This window comes from Hypanus sabinus, chromosome 28 (genome assembly GCF_030144855.1).
Source record: "Hypanus sabinus isolate sHypSab1 chromosome 28, sHypSab1.hap1, whole genome shotgun sequence".
In the NCBI taxonomy this organism is placed as follows: Eukaryota; Metazoa; Chordata; class Chondrichthyes; order Myliobatiformes; family Dasyatidae; genus Hypanus; species Hypanus sabinus.
Window position 1 is genome coordinate 43175907 of NC_082733.1, and position 21529 is coordinate 43197435.

Sequence of the window (21529 nt, forward strand, 5' to 3'; positions counted from 1 at the left end):
CTCATTGTTCTAACCTCGTCATTCCCGACATCTTTTGCTCCCGCCAGATTTGCAAACTTGCATTCCGCTCCACGTTGACAAATACAGCTTTGTGCAAAAGTCTTAGGCACCCTGGCTATATATACTGTACTCGTCTCAGATATTTGCACAGTACTGTAGCTGCAGTGATGCTGAGTTATCGTGCCAAGGAGACAATCACTCAAGCTTCTCTTCTCCTGTCAGCAAATTGCATCTCTCCTCAATCAGGCTTCACCATATGATCAGTCAGCTTACAATGACATCTTGCAAGACAGGACTCTCTTCAAGCTGCTGCCACCACTGAGATCTCAATAGAAACATGTCTGAGGAGAGGATCTTTTGTTTATACAAGACACTGGGAGTTGTGATTTGCATCGTAAACTGCAGCCTACACTCATTTGGTACTAATTTACAAGATGAATCATGGCATTGAGCAGCAGGTATAATATTGAGAAAGATACTGCTTTCTGTTATTCCCCAAGGTGTTTGTCAGCTGTGTGCATCCTCCCACTCAAAACAAATTGCTTGGGTAGGACAGCACACAGCTTGTTCCATCCCCAGTTAGTGCCTTGCAGCCTGGGTGTAACAATCACTTCCAGCAGCTCTGGTGGCCTGTCCTGCGGTTGGAGGCCTGCCTGTGTGCTGTGAGTGGGTGGGAGGGAGGGAGGGAGGGTAAGAAAAGGGCTTGTTTTGCTGTTGTTGCTTGTGTTGTTCTGTTGAATATTGTGGGTGCGCTATGTTGGAATGTGTGGCGATACTTGTGGGCTGCACCCAGCATATCCTTGAATGTGCTGGTTGTTAACACAAACAATGCATTTCATTGCATGCTAACATGTACATGTGATAAATTAATCTGATTCTAAATCTCAGGGTTATACAGTCAGCCCTCCTTATCCGCGGGTTCCACATGCGCAAATTCAACTAACCGCGGATCAGGAAAACCTGGAAGTTCTCTCACCAGCACTCGGTGTTTGAGCATGTACAGACTATTTTTTTCTTGTCATTTTTCCCTAAACAATACAGTATAACAACTATTTACATAGTATTTACATTGTTTTAGGTATTATAAGTAATCTAGAGATGATTTAAAAGTACAGACAGTCCCCGGGTTATGAACGAGTTCTGTTCCTGAGTCCATCTTTAAGTCAGATTTGAGGATGGAACAGGTACATCTGGTATTATGTAGCCCCAGTTAGTAAAGCGTTTGTCTTAGTATATATTTTACCTTTCTATGCATATAAAACACTTAAGAAACAAATGTATTTCAGTAATTAAACCACTGCATTGCTTGGTAATAATTGTAGCTTTCACCAGGGCAGGGCCTTTCAAATGCTCCATTAAAATTGTTCCAATTGTTGACCGACTGTAGTCAAATACTTTTCCAATGACCAATGGTGTTTCACCTCTTTCCGATCGTTTTATTACTGCCACTTTATCTTCAATCGTGATTATTTTCATGAACAGAAACACTGCGGATTCAGAGCTGTGCCAGATCCTAAAGTCCACCATGCAGATACAGGTTAAATAAGGTCCGGGGTTCCGCTGGGTCCTAAAGACCACTGCACTGAGCAGGTTAAATAAGGGACTTGAGCATCTACTTGTTTGGTATCCACAGGGGGTTCCAGAACCAACTGCCGTGGATAAGGAGGGCTGAATGTATACTGATGCATACGTTGATAATAAATGTACTTTGAATATCCCTACTTCTAATCCTTCGGTGAGACACCTGTAAATGAACAACTAGCTCCCTGATAATGGTGAGGCACCACACCATGTGCATCCTCACTCCCACATCTCTAGTCTGTTCCCTGAAAATTGTTATGAAGGTACCACAGCTCTGAGGGGCCGAAGGAGCGGGAGCAGCCCCCTCCTTCCGGAGAATCGCAAGATCGCTATTAATTCGGGACTCGGAAGTGAGAGACAATGCAACGGTTTCGACCATTTGTTCTTAGAGGCACCTGTGTCATGTGCATGTCCCGGCTACGTGACAACTACCATGAACCTGAACACCCTCGGGCCATGTGGGGGTGGAGATTGCATCCCCCTACTTTGATGGACAGCTACAACTCTGCAAGTAAAGATAAAAGCGGACTGCAGGAGGCAGTACCCTAGCAATGCACCAGAGGAACTGCTCGCTCAACGCTCCCGGGAGAGCTGGAAGACTCTCAGCGCCACGTGCGCTCCTAACTCCTTTGCCTGGGGAGCGGGTGGCTGATACTACCGAGAAGGACTTCGAACTAACAACGGGGAAACCAACGCTCCCCTGATTTTAACGGAGTGGTCAAAAAGATACGGGCAAGTCTTCTTTTCGTTCTCACCAATTCCTCTAAGACACGTGACACCCAGCAACTCCTCGAAAGACTTTTGAATGACTCTTTAGATTTCCAATGGACAGAAAAATATTATCCCCTAGACAACAGCCGAGATTAATGATGATTATGACTATATCTGGGCTTTAGATTGCGTATTGGTGATGTGCATTATCTGAATGTTTGCATTAACCTTACTTTTGTGCCCCTTTATAAATAAAAACGTTTGAAAATAGTGACATCAGACTTCAACAGACCTCTCTATCTTTGCTGGTAAGTTATCCAGTTACGGGATACGTAACAAAATGAAAAAGTGGCAAATGGCTGCAGACTGCAATATGTCTGCTCAGTGAGTAAGTTGTTTAGGGTGACATGGTAGCATAGCAGTTAGCATAATGCTTTAAAGCGCCAGTGATTGGGATTCAATTCCGCCACTGTCTGTAAGGAGTTTTATGTTCCCCCTTTGAGCACATGGATTTCCTCTGTCCCCTCCCTCATTCCAAAGACGTGCAGGTCAGGGTCACTGAACTGTGGGCATGCAACGTTGGCGCTTGAAGCGTGGAGACACTTGGGCACAATTCGCGGACTGTTGATCATTGATACAAATGACACGTTTCACTGTACGCTTTGATGCGCATGTGACAAATAAAGCTAACCTTTGAACAGTTACTTAGCAGCAAATAATCAGAACACTGCATCCCACCCTTCAAGTAGCATCCATGTTCAATCCTCACATGCAGTTAGTTCCTTTCAGGGTTTTGCACTTCACCACCAACGAATTGTGACCAGACAGGCAGATGCCAGATATAAGATAGATAACAAAGTAATGACAATGCTGATTCATGGGCAGGTTTACCCGTTACATTAGGGAGTTTACCCTTTCACCAAGGGACCTTATCCACCCATCCGAGAGCTCTGTTTGACACCTTACTGATGGTATCTGACAGTAGGACACTTCTCTCCATGACTGTCCACACAGCATGAGCAGAAAGCCCTCTGACCCACTGAGCCAAGAGACAACTCCACCCGGAGATATTCATCAGGAGTGCTGCGTACACAATTTACAAGCATTGTAAATTATCCTTCCCATCAACAATCTCTTTGACCCTCTGCAATCAGGCAGGACAAGCACTGTTAGGATGGGAAACAGTTACTTTCCCCAGGGCATGAGACTACTGAACTCCCTGTCACCACACTTATGAATGGCAAGTAGCATTATAATGTTTTCTGTTTAACTTGTGTCATAAATGCACCTTACTATTTTTAATTTATTTGTGGTAATATAACTTTACATGTTATGTGTGTTAGGTATACGTACTGCGTTGTGCACCTTGGTCCGGAGAAACATTGTCTCGTTTGGCAGTATACATCTGTAGAGCTGAATGACAATAAACTGAACTTGAACTTGTAAAAACACAAAATGCTGGCAGAACTCAGCAGGCCAGACAGCATCTATGGGAGGAGGTAGTGACGACGTTTTGGGCCAAAACGTCATCACTACCTCCTCCCATAGATGATATCTGGCCTGCTGAGTTCTGCCAGCATTTTGTGTTTTTATTTATTTCCAGCATTTGCAGATTCACTCGTGTTGCCTTTGAATTTGAACTTGAACTGAATTCTAGAAAAGACAAAAATGGGGCACATACCTGGCTAACACAGTGAGCCTCGTCGATAACAAAACGAGCCAAAAGCTTCCTCCCATATAAATTTTGCAGCGCTGAGATCAATCGGTTGCTAGCACTAACCTGCATGAAAAACAATAATTAAGGTTACCAGGCTCAGCAAAAGGTAAAAAAAAAGAAATGTGAAAAGGTTAGCTTTATTTATCACACATATATTGGAGCATGCAGGAAATGTGGTGTTTGGTCAAATGAAACCAGCAAGGATTGTGCTGGGCGACCCGCAAATATCACTGTGCTTCCAGTGCAACAAAGCATGCCCCCCCCCCCCCAACCCACTATCCCTAACTGAATGTCTTTGCAATTTGGGAGGAAACCCACACGGTCACGGGGATAACGTATCTGTTTCCTTACAGACAGCGGCGCTGTGAATTGCTGCGATAATCCCTATGTTACCGTGACTCCCAATTACTTTTAGGGCACGGTATCACTGATACCTAAACTTATAATGGTATTTGTGGGATGGCTCCCGTGGTAGTTTATATTATCATGTAACTGTCCAGTCTCATAACTGCTCACCTCTTCCCTCTCCACCAAACAACCCCCAGCCAGAGACCACTCGTATCTTGATTTCCTGCAGGTAACACCACAGAAAATGCACTAGCAAGTGTATGTGCATCAGATTCAGACTGTAAAGCTCCTTGGGAATTCAGTGTAAGTGAAGTCTGGGGTTTCTGAACAGTAGCTGCAGTTCAGACACTGTACGATAGATGGCAACAGTGAACAGTCGACTGCAAGAATACAAAGAATAAATTAAAAATAACTGCAGAGGCAAATTAGTGATTTTAATAAAGTTTAGACATGGAACCTCTCATAAAGAATATTGCCGACACTGGCATAAGGAAAAATTTAATAGGTTAGCAGACATTATTCCCTGGAGTAAGGACAGCAGGGATGTAATGCTGAGGCTTTATAAGGCACTGGTAAGGCCACACCTTGTGTGTTGTGAACAGTTTAGGGCTCCTCATCTTAAAAAAGATATGCTGGCATTAGACAGGGTCCAGAGGAGGTTCACAAGGATGATTTCAGGAATGAAAGGGTTATCATACAAAGAACGTTTGATGGCTCTGGGTCTGTACTCGCTGGAATTTAGAAGGATAAAGGGAGGGGATCTCATTGAAACCTTTCGAATGTTGAAAGGCCTAGACAGAGTAGATGTGGAAAGGATGCTTCCCAAGGTGGCAAAGTCTAGGACAAGAGGGCACAGCCTCGGGATTGAGGGACATCCATTTAAAACAGAGGTGTGCAGAAATTTCTTTAGCCAGAGGGTGGTGAATTTGTGGAATTTGTTGCCACGCGCCGCTGTGGAGGCCGGGTCATTGGGTGTATTTAAGACAGAGATTGATAAGTTCTTGATTGGACATGGCATAAAAGGTTATGGGGAGAAGGCCGGGAAATGAGGTTGACGAGGAGAAAAAAAAAGGATCAGCCATGATTGAACAGCGGAGCAAACTCAATGGGCCAAATGGCCTAATTCTGCTCCTATGTCTTATGGAGTGTAGGAGAATGAGAGGAAATTTGATAGAGGAACACAAAATTATGAGAGGAATAGATAACAAGCAGGTATAGAATGGAAGCAGGCTTTTTCCTCAGGTTGGGTGAGACTAGAACAGGAGGTCATGGGTTAAGGGGGAAAGGTGAAACATTTAATGGGAACATGAGGGGGATCTCCTTCACTCAAGAGGGTGCTGAGAGTGTGGAAAGATCTGCCAGTAGAAGTGGTGGATGCATGTTCGATTTCAACATTTAAGTCTGGAGAAGTACATAGATGGGAGGGGTACAGAGAGCAATGGTGTAGGTGTAGGTGCAGGTCGGTGGGACCAGGCAGAATAATATTTTGACACAGACTACATGGTCTGAAGGACGTATCTCTGTGCTGCAGTGCTCAAAGACTCTATAAATTAGTAACATTCTTCCAAATTTCCAATGGTTTCAGGTCATGTTTTGGGAGGGTTAAGTTGCCGCGGAAGAGTATAGTGTTACAGGCGTCAATACAATTGAGTGATACCAACAAGAATACACCGCAGGTGGTGACCAAATAGATTCAAGCAATGCTCAAGCAATAGTATTTCATACCTTTCCCAAAGTATAGCTACACTGAGATGTGCAATAGACAGATTGTTTTTAAGAACAATTGCACAGATATCATCATCCCAGACCTATTGAAAGTAAACTTTTGAGAGGTGACTTGTTAGAGATGTGCACAATGGTGAAAGGCATAGATTGAATAGATAGCAGAGACAAGAGAGCATAATCTTAAGGTGACTGGATGAAAGTATAGGGGGATGTCAGAGGTACGTTTTTCTTTTACACAGAAGAGCAGAAGATTAATGGATGTGTGGAACGATGGTAGAGAATGAGACATTAGGAGACTTTTACTTAGGCACATGTTGTTCATTTTTGCACCTTGCATTTTACAATTTCCTTAGCATTTGTCTGTTTGTTTTACAAGGCAGAGTTGCTAATTCAACGCTCAATCCAGCACAGATGGAATGTGTTTACAAGGGGCTGGCAGGATTCTAACATAGAAAATAGGTGCAGGAGTAGGCCATTCGGCCCTTTGAGCCTGCACCGCCATTCAGTATGATCATGGCTGATCATCCAACTCAGAACCCTGTACCTGCTTTCTCTCCATACCCCCTGATCCCTTTAGCCACAAGGGCCATATCTAATTTCCTCTTAAATATAGCCAATGAACCGGCCTCAACTGTTGCCTGTGGCAGAGAATTCCACAGATTCACCACTCTCTGTGTGAAGAAGTTTTTCCTCATCTCGGTCGTAAAAGGGTTCCCTTTTATCCTTAAACTGTGACCCCTCGTTCTGGACTTCCCCAACATCGGAAACAATCTTCCCGCATCTAGCCTGTCCAATCCCTTTAGAATTTTATACATTTCAATAAGATCCCCCCTCAATCTTTTAAATTCCAGTGAGTATAAGCCTAGTCAATCCAGTCTTTCTTCATATGAAAGTCCTGCCATCCCAGGAATCAATCTGGTGAACCTTCTTTGTACTCCTTCTATGGCAAGAATGTCTTTCCTCAGATTAGGGGACCAAAACTGCACACAATACTCTGGGTGCGGTCTCACCAAGGCCTTGTACAACTGCAGTAGAACCTCCCTGCTCCTGTACTCAAATCCTTTTGCTATGTGTTATGCCCGCAGCCCCCTCCTTTGTGAGAATCGCAAGAGCACTAGTTGGGGGGGGGGGGGAGATCAGTAGACCCAGGAAATGGGAGAGAGAGACGTGCCGGATGCCTTGTTCCCCGGCGATGCAAAATAACGCGACATTGACCATAGTCTCCTGGAGACCACGTTTGTGGATTGGGGACTATGCTATGTGCAAGCCCTCGGGCAAAGTGAGCTGGTTGAGAGAGAGATCGCATCATCCCCACCTGATTGACATCTGAGACCCCGTGAGGAAGTATAAACGAGGGTCTGGGGGAACAACCCCTTCAGACGCACCAGGAGAAACGCTAACGATCCCATAGTAGTGGGAAGCCATTTGAAGGAAGACACGTGCATTCGGTTCCCTTGCTTGGGAGCCGGTGGCGGGTACCACAGAACCGATGTTCTTGAACTAACCACGGGGAACCAACTTCCCCGATTCAATGGATTTGCTTCATAAAAGACCCGGGCAAGTTTCTTTTCTCACAAATCTCTCTCTCTCTCTCCAAGTGAAAACCCAGCGGTCCCAAAAGGCTGCAGCCTGCAGGAACTGAGTGACTTTTATATTTCCATCGGACAATATATTATCCCCTAGACAAACGATCAAGCTGTTTCTTATTGATAGTCATCATTAGACACACGCTTTTAGATTGAGTAGTGATGATGTATATTATCTGACTGTGTGTATTAATCTTATTTTTGTGCCCCTTTATAAATAAAGACTTTTAAAAATAGTACCATCAGACTTCAACGGACCTCTCTATCTTTGCTGGTAAGTGACCTAGTTACGGGGTACGTAACATATGAATGCCAACATACTATTTGCCTTTTTCACCACCTGCTGTACCTGCATGCCCACCTTCAATGACTGGTGTACAATGACACCCAGGTCTCGTTTCATCTCCCCTTTTCCTAATCGGCCACCGTTCAGATAATAATCTGTTTTCCTGTTCTTGCAACCAAATTGGATAATCTCACATTTATCCACATTAATTTGCATCTGCCATGAATTTGCCCACTCACCTAACCTATCCAAGTCACCCTGCATCCTCTTAGCATCCTCCTTACAGCTAACACCGCCGCCCAGCTTCGTGTCATCCGCAAACTTGGAGATTCTGCATTTAATTCCCTTGTCTAAATCATTAATATATATTGTAAACAACTGGGGTCCCAGCACTGAGCCTTGCGGTACCCCACTAGTCACTGCCTGCCATTCTGAAAAGGTCCCGTTTACTCCCACTCCTTGCTTCCTGTCTGCCAACCAATTCTCTATTCACATCAATACCATACCCCCAATACCGTGTGCTTTAAGTTTGCACACCAATCTCCTTGTGGGACCGTGTCAAAAGCCTTTTGAAAATCTAAATATACCACATCCACTGGCTCTCCCCTATCCACTCTACTAGTTACATCTTCAAAAAATTCTATAAGATTCATCAGACATGATTTTCCTTTCACAAATCCATGCTGACTTTGTCCGATGATTTCACCTCTTTCCAAAAGTGCTGTTATCACATCTTTGATAACCGACTCTAGCATTTTCCCCACCACTGATGTCAGACTCACCGGTCTATAATTCCCCAGTTTTTCTCTCCCTCCTTTTTTAAAAAGTGGGGTTATATTAGCCACCCTCCAATCCTCAGGAACTAAGCCAGAATCTAAGGAGTTTTGAAAAATTATCACTAATGCATCCACTATTTCTTGGGCTACTTCCTTAAGCACTCTGGGATGCAGACCATCTGGCCCTGGGGATTTATCTGCCTTTAATCCCTTCAATTTACCTAACACCACTTTCCTACTAACATGTATTTCCCTCAGTTCCTCCATCTCACTAGACCGTTGATCCCCTAGTATTTCCGGAAGATTATTTAAGTCCTCCTTAGTGAAGACAGAACCAAAGTAGTTATTCAATTGGTCTGCCATGTCCTTGTTCCCTATGATCAATTCACCTAAGACGGGACCATTCGCCTCGAAATCCAGTGCTGATTCCACTACACCACGGGCCAGCCTTATATAGGTACATGGCTAAAAGAAAGATGGAGGGCTATGTAGGAGAGATTGATCTTGGGAGTAGGTTAAAAGATTAGCACAACATATGTTTTATGTTAACTTTGGTTTGTTAAGGAAAAGAAATTGCAATAGAGATGTTGGAAAAGACATCTGCGAGGCTTAATTTAGAGTATCATGTGCAGTTCTGGTCACCTACCTGAGGGAAAAACATCAATAAGAATGAAAGAGCGCAGATAGAATTTACAAGAATGTTGCTGGAGCACGAGGACCTGAGTTATAGGTTAGGAACAAGGGCTACTTACTCCCATTCAGGATTTGTGGTTGTTAATGAGGCCACCGCAAATGATTAATTCCCCCTGTATTTATGTTTGCTCACTTTTCAAGCAGTCATCAGCTTGCGAGCACAGTAACAAACCAGACTCTGTTCTCAAGCCCTGACTCCAGCCTCACAACTACCCACAGTGCCGACACTCAGCCACGATTTAAGACACTGGTTTCAGAGTTCACTTTGTATAAAATTTGATCATGTGAATCACCACTCTGCCCCCCACCTAATGAATCTCTTCTCTCTACAATAAGAAATTAAAGTCACTTTGTTCCCTTATTTTATTGATTTAGTTAAAGATACAGCATGGTTACAGGCACTTCCAGCCCAGTTACACCCATGTGACCAATTACCCTACTAACATGCACGTCTTTGAAATGTAGGAGGAAACCCATGAGGTCAAGGGGAGAACATACAAACTCCTTACAGACAGCAGCAGTCGCTGCTGCTGTAATAGAGTCACACTAACCACTACACTACTGTGCCGCCCCGTTAAATCCTCAAAACACTGGTCAGGAACAGCATCTCTCATATACTTGATGAATTACTCCACCACACCATCACTGCTAACTCATGAGTACTGTACTACTCTTGTTACACATGCCTCTCACTTTCTGACTTATATGAGCACCTTCTCAGGAGTGCAGTAGAGCAGCTTCAAAACAGGATCCTTCTTGGACAGTTGCATGTAGATGCTGGCAGCTTCTGAATCACTCTTATTCCCAGTCAGATGTGTCGCTGGGATCTGGGGAAGGAAAACAAAATGCGTAATTATAAATGTCACCTCCCCGCTTCTCACGACTTCCTTCGTAGCTTGCCCTTGCTGACTGAACTGAGTCTTGCCCTTTGAGGTTCTGGCCGTTTTGTCCATTTCTAGGCTGTCTGGAGCCATGCAGTTGCCCTCTAGGTCTGTGACTCAGCTCTTTGGGTTACTGGGATGAGCTAGCCACTCAACATATCTACTGGGGATGAGATCTGACCAAGAATCCAGGGAGCAGGTAATCACAGGACTAGGGAGGATGGTCTCTCCGCCATCATAATCCTGAGCGGACAATGAACCCATAAGCATTACCTCACTATTTTTGCTCTCTTTTTAGTTTTAAATAAGTAGATAAGAACACACACACACACAATTTTAGTTAACTGAGCCATTGGTTAATCCAGTCAGCTGCATATTTGGGACACTATGCCACTTAATTGGGACAGGAGACAGATGCCAAACAGCTTCTAACTAATGTCAGCCTTGTGCACTTGTGCAGCCGTTAGACTGTGCTTAGTGTTACGTACTCGTGACACATGACAGTGGTACCCTTGTCACGTGACTGGGGTTGAAGCTATACTGGACTTGAGGTAATGGTCTTGTGATGGTGGAGTGATGTTATTTTCCCACCAGTAGAGATCATGTGACAGGTTTTTTTTTTACAGGGTATAAAAGGAAGACCCCACCCTGTGAGGAGGGGCAGTTCGTGGCTGGATTTGCCAAGCTGACTTCATGCCACTGCGTGATTTAATGTGATGATGCAGTTTAATTGAAGGATGAAGTTTTTATCTAATGCCTAAAGTTTAAAAGGTCATTGCCAGCAGTTTCTTTACAATACTGCTAGTTGAGAATCAGTGGAGAGTGAAGATTGGAGTTTGGGAGTTAAAGATCGAGGAGAATTGATTTTTGACAGTGAAACGGGTTCGACCTTGTTTAATCCTTATTCAGAAGGAATTCGTTGACTGTTCTCGTGTTAATCTCTGCAGGATAGCAGAAAAGATTGAGGACAGTGATAAAGGAAAGGTCAGTGCCTTTAAGCCGTTACGTTTCGTAAATTCTTCGTGGGAAGTTCGACATCAGGGATCAAAGCAAAACGACGTGAAAGAGAATTTAAATCGTCTTAAAAAGTTTCTCCCTTAAATGGACTGTGAGCATTTCGAACTTTTGGCAATACTACGTTAAAGAACGGTTTTTGCAACATCGCTTTAAGAACTGCTTGAGCTACATCACTTTAAGAACTGTTTAAGCTGCCGCACAGCAGCTGATTTCCGGTTACGTTAGTGTTTGTTTACTTTTGGGGGGGGGGGGGTTTGTTTTCAGTGTTTAATAAACGTGTTATTTGTTATATGAACCCTTGCCTAACCCATATATTTATTGTTGCCTGAATACGTAACATTAAAGTGCACAGTTTTTAAACAGCATCAGTTGCATGTATGTGTGTTCAAAAAGCAGCGATTTTTGTCACCAGTAGTTGGCAAGAAATAAGCAGAAAGACAATTTCGAACTGCTTTGCACACTTTAGTTTCAAACATTCAGGCTTGGAGAGACCAGAAATGGCTGGGATGAAAATGAAATGATTTCAACAAGCTAGGAACCATGAAGAATTTGGAAGTATTGACAATCATTTTGAATGTTACAGTGAAAATGAAGATGAAGATTTGAAGGACACAATCATTGCAAGCATTATATGAAGGCAGTCCATTATCTGCACCAGATGTCTGCAGTGAATATGTTGATTTACAATCAAAAGAACAAAGCAGCGCACAGAGGATGAATTTCTCTGTCAATAAATATTAGAAAATAACAGTTTTATAGCATTGTAGTACTGGTAGTGTTTGAATTTGTTCTGTATTTCATTTAAATACATAATTTGTTACTCAGATAAACTGTAGCTTGTCCTTTTCTACCTTTGTAACTATTTCCATGAAACTTTGGTTAATTGGGCCAAAATATGCTGGTCCGTTGTACCCAATGTATTCCAATTAACCAGAATCCAAAATATGTAAATAGACACACACACAGTGGTGCTAGAAACTTCGTGAACACCATAGAATTTTCCCGCTTTCTGCATAAATGTGACCTAAAATGCGATCAGATCTTCATGTAATTCCTAAAACCAGATAAAGAGAACTCAATTAAATAAATAACACAAAAAACATTATATTTGTTAATTTATTTATTGGGAAAAATGATCCACTATACACATAGTTGTTGGAAAAAGTGTGTGAACCTTTGCTTTCAGTAACTGGTGTGACTCCCCTAGTGCAGCAATAACTTCAACCAAATGTTTCTGGTAGCAATTGATCAGTCTTGCACGTCGGCTTGGAGGAATTTTAGGCCACTTCTCCTTACAAAACTGCTTTAACTCTGGGATGTTGATGGGTTTCCATGCATGACTGCTTGCTTCAGGTCCCTCCACATTTTTTGTAGGATTAAGGTTAGGACTTTGTCATTCCAAAATATGAATTTTCTTCTTTTTAAACCATTCTGTTGTTGATTTACTCGTCTTAAGATCATTGTCTTGTTGTATTATCCAACTTCTATTAAGCTTCAGGTGACTGACTGCTACCCTGACATTCTCCTGTAAAATGTCTTGAAACAATTTTGAATTCATTGTTCCCTGAACGACTACAAGCTGGCCAGGCCCTGAGGCAGCAAAGCAGGCCCAAACCATCATGCTTCACAGGTGGGGTGAGATTTTGAAATTAGTGTGGAGTGACCTTTCTCCTCCAAATATAGCAATGTGCAATTCTGCCAAAAAGTTCAAACTTTTGTCTCATATGTCCACAGAACGTTGTCCCAGAACTGTTGTAAAACATCCAGGTGGTCTTTTGCAAGCTTGAGTCATGCAGCAATGTTTTTTTTTGGAGAGCAATGGTTTCCTCTGTGGTGTCTTTCCATGAACATCACTCTTGTTCAGTTTTTTTTATATAGTGGACACATGAACAGAGACTTTAGCAACTTCTAGAGATTTCTGGGGGTCTTTTGCTGTTACCCTGGGTTCTTTTTCACCTCCTCCAGCACAGCACCTATTGTTCTTGGTCTGATCTTTGCAGGATGTCCACTCCTAGGGAGAGTAGCAACAGTACTGTCTCCATTTGTAGACAATCTTTTACTATGGACTGATGAACACTCAGGTCTTTAGAAATGCTTTTGTAGCCTTTTCCAGCTTCACGCATCTTCATAACTCTTCTACGTTCTTCTGAAAGTTGTTTTGATCGTGGCATGGTGCACAAAACACATCTTTCTTGAGAACAGCAGGCTCTGACAGTAACCTGACTTTGTGTCTTTTTTAAAGGACAGGGAACCTCTACAACCCACACCTCCAATCTCATCTCATTGACTGGAACACCTGACTCCAAATAGCTTTTGTAGAAGACATGACCCCAGAGATTAATATACTTTTTCCAATACATGTAATATTGCATCATTTTTGAATAAATGAACAAGTATAATATTTTTACGCTATTTATTTAATTGGGTTCTCTTTATATAGCTTTAGAACTTGCATGAAGATCTGATCACATTTTAGGTCATACTTATGCAGAGAATTCTACAGGGTTCACAAACTTTCCAGCACCACTGTATGCGTATTGTACTGTGCAAAAGTCTTAGGCACATAAAGTTGAGAAACAGGACCTCCATGGTAGTAATCCCTGGATTGCTGCCTGTGCCACTTGCCAGTGAGAGTATGAATAGGATGATTTGGCAGGTGAACACGTGGCTGAGGAACTGGTGCAGAGAGCAGTGGTTCAGATTTATGGATCTTCTGGGGAAGGTATGATCTGTACAAAATAGATGGGTTACACCTGAGCCCAAGGGGGTCTAATATCTTGCTGGCAGGTTGACTAGAATTGTTCGGGTGGGTTTAAACTAATTTGGCAGAGGGATGGGAACTGTTGTGATAGTGAAGAAGATGAGGTAGTTGGTTTATGAACAGAGACAATGTGTAGTGAGTCTGAGCAGCTGAGACAGGGCAAAATTGCAGTCAACAGGAAGAATTGCAATATAAAAGAGTGAATGAATGTGTGCAGTATGCAGAATATGATCGATGAACTTGTAGCAAGTATGATGAAGTAGGCACTGATTCATGGCTAAAAGGAGTTTACAGCTAGGAGCTTAATGTCCAAGGATACATGTTGTATTGAAAGGACAGACTAGAAGGCTCTGTTGGTAAAATATAAAATCAAATCATTAGAAAGAAGTGACATAGGGTCGGAACATGTTGAATAGCTGTGGATAGAGCTAAAGAACTGCAAGAGTTAAAAGACCTTGAATGGAGCTAAAAACAGTTCCCCAAACAGTAGTAAGGATGTGGTCTACAAGTTACAAGACAAAATAGAAAATATATGCCAAAAGAACAATGTTACAATAGTCATGGAGGATTTCAACATGCAGGTAGACTGGGAAAATCATGCTGGGGCAGGATTCCAAATGGGGAAATTTCTAGAATATCTGCAAGATGGCTTTTTACATCAGCTCATGGTTAAACCTAGTAAGGGATCAGCTATTCTGGAATGGGTGCTAAGTAATGAACTGGAATTGTTTAGAGAGCTTAAGGTAGAAGAACCTTTGGGGGATATGATAATATGATCAAATTCACCCTAAAGTCAGATGTATCAGTATTACAGTGGGGTAAAGGGAATTACAGAGGCATGAGAGAGGTGTTGGCCAGAAGTGATTGGAAAAGAACACTGGCAGGGATGATGGCAGAGCAGCAATGGGTGGAAGTTTGAGCAGCAATTCGGAAAGCACAGGATTTTACATCCCAAAAAGTAAAGGCAAGGTAACACAACACAACCACAAGAGAAGTCAAAGCCAACATAAAAGCCAAAGAGAGGGCACACAATTGAGCAAAAATTAGGAAGTTAGAGGTCTGGGAAGCTTTTAAATACCGACAGAAGACAACAAAAAAGAGTCATAAAGATGGAATATGAAAGTAAGCCAGCCAATAATATTAAAGTGGGTACCAAAAGTTTCTTCAAATACATCAAGAGTAAAAGAGAAGCAAGAGTGGATATTGGACTGTTGGAAAACAATGCTGGAGAGGTAGTAGTGGGGGGGACAAGGAAATTGCGGATGAACTGAATGAGTATTTTGCATCAGTCTTCACTGTGAAAGACACGAGCAGTATGGTGGAAGTTCCAGGTATCAGGGGTCATAAAGTGTGAGAAGTTACCATTACCAGAGAAAAAGGTTCTTGGTAAAACTGAAAGGTCTGAAGGTAGATCAGTCAACTGGACCAGATGGTCTACACCCCAGGGTTCTGAAAGAGCAGCTGAAGAGACTGTGGAGGGATTAGTAATGATTTTCAAGAATCACTAGATTCTGGAATGGTTCCAGAAGACTGGAAAATTGCAAATATCACTCCACTCTTCTGGAAGGGAGAGAAGCAGAAGAAAGTTAATTATATGTCATCTAGACATATATTAGGGAAGATGTTGGAGTCGATTGTTCAGGACATAGTTTTAGGGTACCTAGAGGCAGATAATAAAAGCTGTAGTCAGCATGACTTCTTCAAGGGAAAACCTTGCCTGACAAATCTGTTGGAATTTTTTGAAGAAATAATATGCAAAATAGACAAAGGAGAATTGGTTGATGCTGTGCAGTTGGATTTTCAGAAGGCCTTTGACAAGCTGTCATAAGAGGCTACTTAAGCTACGAGTCCATGGTGTTACAGGAAAGATTCTACATGGATAAAACAGTGGCTAATTGGCAGGAGGTAAAGAGTGGGAATAAAGGGAACCTTCAGGTTGGCTGCCGGTGAGTAGTGGTGTTCGACAGGGTCTTTTTACATTATATGTCAATGATTTGGATGATGCAGTTGATGGATTTGTTGCAAAGTTAGCAGATGATACGAAAATAGATAGAAGGGCAGGTAGTTTTGAGGAAATAGGGAGACGACAGAAGGACAGATTAGGAAAATGGGCAAAGAAATCACAGTGTCAGGAAGTGTATGGTCATGCACTTTGGTCGAAGAAATGAAAGTGTTGACTATTATCTAAGAGAAAATACAAATATCTGAGGGATTGGTACTCCTCGTGCAGGATTCCCTAAAGATTAATTTGCAGGTTAAGTCTGTGGCAAGGAAGGCAAATACGATGTTAACATTCATTTCAAAAGGACTAGAATATAAAAGCAAGAATTTAATGTTAAGACTTTATAAAACAATGGTGAGGCTTCACTTGAGAGTACTGAAAGCAGTTTTGAGCCCCTTATCTTAGAAAGGATGTGCTGAAACTGGAGAGGGTTCAAAGGAGGTTCATGATAATGATCCCAGGATGAAGCAGCTTGTCATATGAAGAGCATTTGATCACCATAGGCCTGTATTTGCTGGAATTTAGAAGAATGAGGGGTGAATATCAAATAGTGAAAGGCCTTGGTAGAGTGGATGTGGAGAGGATTTTTCCTATGGTATGGTAGCAGTCTCTAAGACCAGAGGACACAGCCTCAAACTAGAGGGACATCCTTTGGAAATGGAGATGAGGAGGAATTTCTTTAGCCAGAGAGTGGTGAATCTATGGAATTCGCTGCCACAGGTAGCTGTGGAGGCCAAGTCTTTCTGCATATTTAAGGCAAAGATTGATAGATTCTTGATTGGTCAGGGCATGAAGGGATATGGGGGGGGGGGGGGAGGCAGCAGGAGATTGGGGCTGAGACAAAAAGGGGAGCAGACTTGATGGACCAAATGGCCAATATCTAATGATTTTATATAGAGCTACGGTGCCCAAGACTTTTGTACTTTATTGTAGTAATTTTATGTATTACACTGTACTGCTGTCACTCAAAAGACCAATTTCATTACACATGCAAGTGAAAATAAGCCTGATTCTGATATTGGCATCTATTATTCACTGAGAGTGGGAAGGGAGAGGGGAATCATGGAAAAGGGGGAGGGAGTGGGAAGCACCAGAGAGACATTCTGTAAAGATCAATAAGCCAATTGTTTGGGATCAAATGTCCTTGCATGGTGTCTCAGGGATGGGTATGTCTGGACCTGTGCCACGCCCCCCCCCCCCCCACTCCTCCTCTGCCACCTGAGTACAGGATATGATATTAATCAATCTTGAGGGATAACAAATCAGCCGTGGTGGAACAGCAGAGGAGACCTGATGGGCTGAATGGCTTAAGTGTCTGGTGGTCTTACAGTCTTGTCACTACAGAAATAAGAGATTAATTCCAATAAATCAAGAGGAAACAAACACGCTTCAACTTACATCAAACAGGGTCAGTTTCTGCACCTGGTCCATGATCAGTGACCTGAGTGGGGAAATCACAACAGTGACTCCTGGGGTCAGACAGGATGGCAACTGATAACACAGACTCTTTCCTCCACCTGAAACAGACAGAGCACACATTTCTGCAAAGAAGCACAAGCTTAACAGCCACAATAAAGGAACTACCGCACACTGGGTATCGTTAGTGTGTTGTATTTCCTTTAATGCTTCCCCATGTGATACTAACTAAAGTACAGAATCTGCATTCCTTGACAATTACCACTAAAAGCAGTTGTTACCTTGCTGTTTGACCCTTTTCTTGCTTATAAAATAGTTTAGGCTCTTCAGCCCACAATGCCGTGCCAACCGCTAACCCACTCTAAGATCAATCTAACCCTTCCCTCCTCCGTAACCCTCCACTTATCTCTCATCTAGGTGCCTACCTTTATGTCACTAATGTATCTGCCTCTATCACCACCATTGGCAGCCTGTTCCATATATCTACCTCCCTGTCTGTGTGAGAGAACCAAACCCTGACATTCCCTCCATACTTTCCTCCAAATACCTTAAAGTTATGCCCCTTTTCATGAAAAGAAAAAGAAAATTAACTAGTATTTATATCTTTTGAAATCAGTAATTGTAGGCAAAACAGCACATGCAAAATACTGGATGAACTCAGTGGGTCAGGCTGCATCTATGGATAGTTGACATTTCAGCTAAGATCCTTCTTCAGGACTGAGAAGGTAGGGGGAAGATGCCAGCAGCTTGTTTGTGCTGTTTTGGATTTCCAGCATTTATAGACCTTCTCTTCTTTAATGTAAGCAAAATGTACTAATCGTGTATTTATATAGGTTAAGAAAGATGAGGTATAGGGTCCAATTCTAACAAATCAATTGCCACTGCTGGCGACCCCCACAGATTGTTATCCTCGTATGACACACCCTCCAATCACTCCAATAATGATGTTCCAAAAGAACTATATTTGCTCCTTTAGTAATAACAAGCAATTAAGCGATTAAACTTATGAAACTAAGACTTGTGATACTAAACATACTTAAGTGGACTTAACCAAATTTAAGCATAACTCAACAGTCAAGAAAAGAAATGATGTCCTTCAGTCCTCAGTGCTAAACTACCCAGAACAAAGCACAAATATGTATCTTATTCCCTGTACTTTTACCGTACTCCCTCTCACGTAACTGGTTACAACAGATATAATAAACACGCAACACAGAATGCAATGTAGACAGAAAACGCTCGCATGGCTCCTACTTGGAGAGCGTCAAACTAGGTGGCACAATAGAGTATCTGTAAGCATAGAACTATAACAGTGTATCTGACCCGGCTTCAATTACCACCGCTATCTGTAAGGAGTTCGTACATTCTCCCCGTAACCGTGTGAGTTTCCTCCGGGGGCTTCGATTTCCTCCCACATTCAAAAAAAGTACGGGTTAGTAGGCTAATTGGTCACATGGATGCAGTTGGGCAGTGCAAACTCATTGGCCTGCATATCTACGTAAAAAGCCATCATGAAGTGAGCTATTTAAGGCGTTTGCTTGATCTACCTCAGCAACGTACCAGTGGGCATCAGAACAAAGCAATCTTCATTCAGCAGCGCTGCATTAATTGCTTCCAGCTGATTGGTTCGGAAATGGTGCAGCCCAAATTTCTTGTGGAAAATCCGCATCATCTCTTTGGAATGTGGGAAGTGGTAGCCTCGGAAACGTTCCAGAGCTGGGTCTTCGGAGAGCCGCCTCTCACTGGAAGACCCTGATGGAAAAAAGTAAACTCAATGTCATTATTTATTCTAAAGAGGCACCTTGCTGTCACTCACTCTCTCACACACACACTCTCCCTCTCTGATCTTGAACCTCTGCAGCCTAGAAAATAACGAATAGGATAGGAACAAACTGCAGGAGACTATTGCCAAATTGGCAGAATCAGCAGATGCATCAGCAAATACAATTTAATAGGGGGCAGCTGAGTGACATAATGGTTAAGATCACTGATCTGGGTTCAATTTCCTCCACTGTCCGTAAGGAGTTAGTACATTCATTCTAAATTCCAAAGAAGTATAGGAGGTTATGGGGATGCATATTGGCACCGGAAGCATGACAACACTTGCCCTTACACATCCTCAGACTGCATTGTTTGTTGACTCAAAATGATGCTTTTCACTGTTTGCTTTGAAATACATATGACAAATCTAATCTCTAAGTATATGTAAAACTACACATTGGGACAAAGAATCTAACTTGGAATTTTTCAGCTGGTGAAGAAATAAAGGGGCATGGAATGAACATAAAGCATTAAACTTTTTAGAGCAAATTGTCCACGCTGTTATAAAACCACATGGGAAAATCTCAGACTATGAAATAGAAAACTGGACCACTGTACGCCATTCCGACTACCTTGGGAAATTATGTCAAAGCTCTGGAAAGTGTACAGTGGTTGTAACTTGGGAAGAGTTTGGTGATTTAAAAAACTACAAAGAAAATTGAGATGTATCAAAGATAGTCAAAATCCTAAAGATTTGGATGAAATAAAGGAGAAATTGGAAACTTTGGAAACAGTTGTAGCCAGAATTCATAAAGGTGCAGTTACAGAGGAATGAAGAAATATCTCTTCAATAAGGGGCTGCAAAGATCTGAAACTCGGTATATAGAAACATAGAACAGTACTGGACAGTACAGGCCCTTCACCCCACAATGCTGTGCTGATTACTGGAGGTTTTTACTCCAAAATACAATTTAATGCATTCCTCCTACATAGACCTCCATTTTCCTATCATTCACATGCCTATCTCAGAGATTCTTAAAAGCCCCTAATGTACCCTCTTCAACCACCACCCTGGCAGAGTGTTCCATGCACCTACCACTTTGAGTACTTCTCTCCAATCACCTTATTATGCTCTTTTGTATCAGTCATTGCTACATGGTTAAAAAGTCTCTGGCTGCCTCTTATCATCTTATACAATTCCATACCTCTCCTCCCACCTCACTCCAGAGGAAAAACCTTAGCTCGTTCAATCTACTCTCATAAGGCACACTCTCCAATCCAGGCAGTGTCCGGATACATCACCTCTGCACCCTCTCTAAAGCTTCCAATGCCTGAAAAAGTTATGAGGTCAAATTAAGAGGAACACTCAAAACACAATTTGATACATATTTGAAGTGTCATCTTTGCAGATAAAAGGCTGAGGTTTGATGTGAAATTGGAAAGCTCTTTGAAAGAAACTGCATAATAAGCACAATAGGTCAAATGGACTCCTCCTATGTAGCAAGGTATAATGATTTGACAGTACTACAGAGATCTATTGAAAAAGTACTACATGAAGGTCAAGTAATGAATGAAGTTGAAGAGTGATTTCACTTGTTTGCCTGATGCCATACTGCTCGTCTTTGACACTCTCTCAAGAATATCACAACACCTAGAGAAAAAAACACTTTAAAATTGTAAATTACTGCAGGTTTTTTTTTTAAACAGAATCAGAGATAGCTTTACTTTCAAAGTAAATCCATAAATATCAGATGACAATTCCACACTCACATGTTGCCCTCATGCCACACTCCCATTGACATTTCATTTTTTGACAGGAGTCACTAGCTGCTCACTACACTCTCCAGCACTTTCCTCTTGCCCTCACTCTTGAGGCGGCACAGTAGCACAACAAATGGGGTTCGATTCCTGCCGCTGTCTGTAAGGAGTTTGTACGTTCTCCCCAAGATGTCCTCCAGGTTCTGCAGCTTCCTCCCACATTCCAAAGACATATGGGTCAGTAGGTTAATTGGTCACATGGGTATAATTGAACTGTTCACTCTTTGGGCTGGAGAGGCCTGTTACTGTGCTGCATCTCCAAGTAAACAATCCAGTGCTGGACGCTGGAGAGAGGTCCTTGGTCTGGTGACACTCAAGGATCCCCTAAACCCGCTAAGGTTATGTTTAGCGAGTTACAGGCATGCTACATTGGCATGGAAGCATGACAACATTTGCGGGCTGCTCCCAGCACATCCCAGACTGTGTTGGTTGTTGACGAAAAATGGCATA

The 21529-nt window shown here is 42.4% G+C and overlaps 1 protein-coding gene across 2 annotated transcripts in view; it reads right to left on the minus strand.

The window, feature by feature from the left end:
• blm (BLM RecQ like helicase) overlaps window positions 1–21529 on the minus strand; it is a 94776-nt gene that overhangs the window by 50825 nt on the left and 22422 nt on the right. For both annotated transcript variants that reach the window (XM_059953059.1, XM_059953060.1), the window contains 4 exons: window positions 19061–19252; window positions 17483–17601; window positions 10137–10250; window positions 3974–4072 (listed from right to left, as the gene is read on the minus strand). In XM_059953059.1, coding sequence (XP_059809042.1) covers window positions 3974–4072; window positions 10137–10250; window positions 17483–17601; window positions 19061–19252 — 524 coding nt within the window. The remainder of the gene's footprint in view (window positions 1–3973; window positions 4073–10136; window positions 10251–17482; window positions 17602–19060; window positions 19253–21529) is intronic.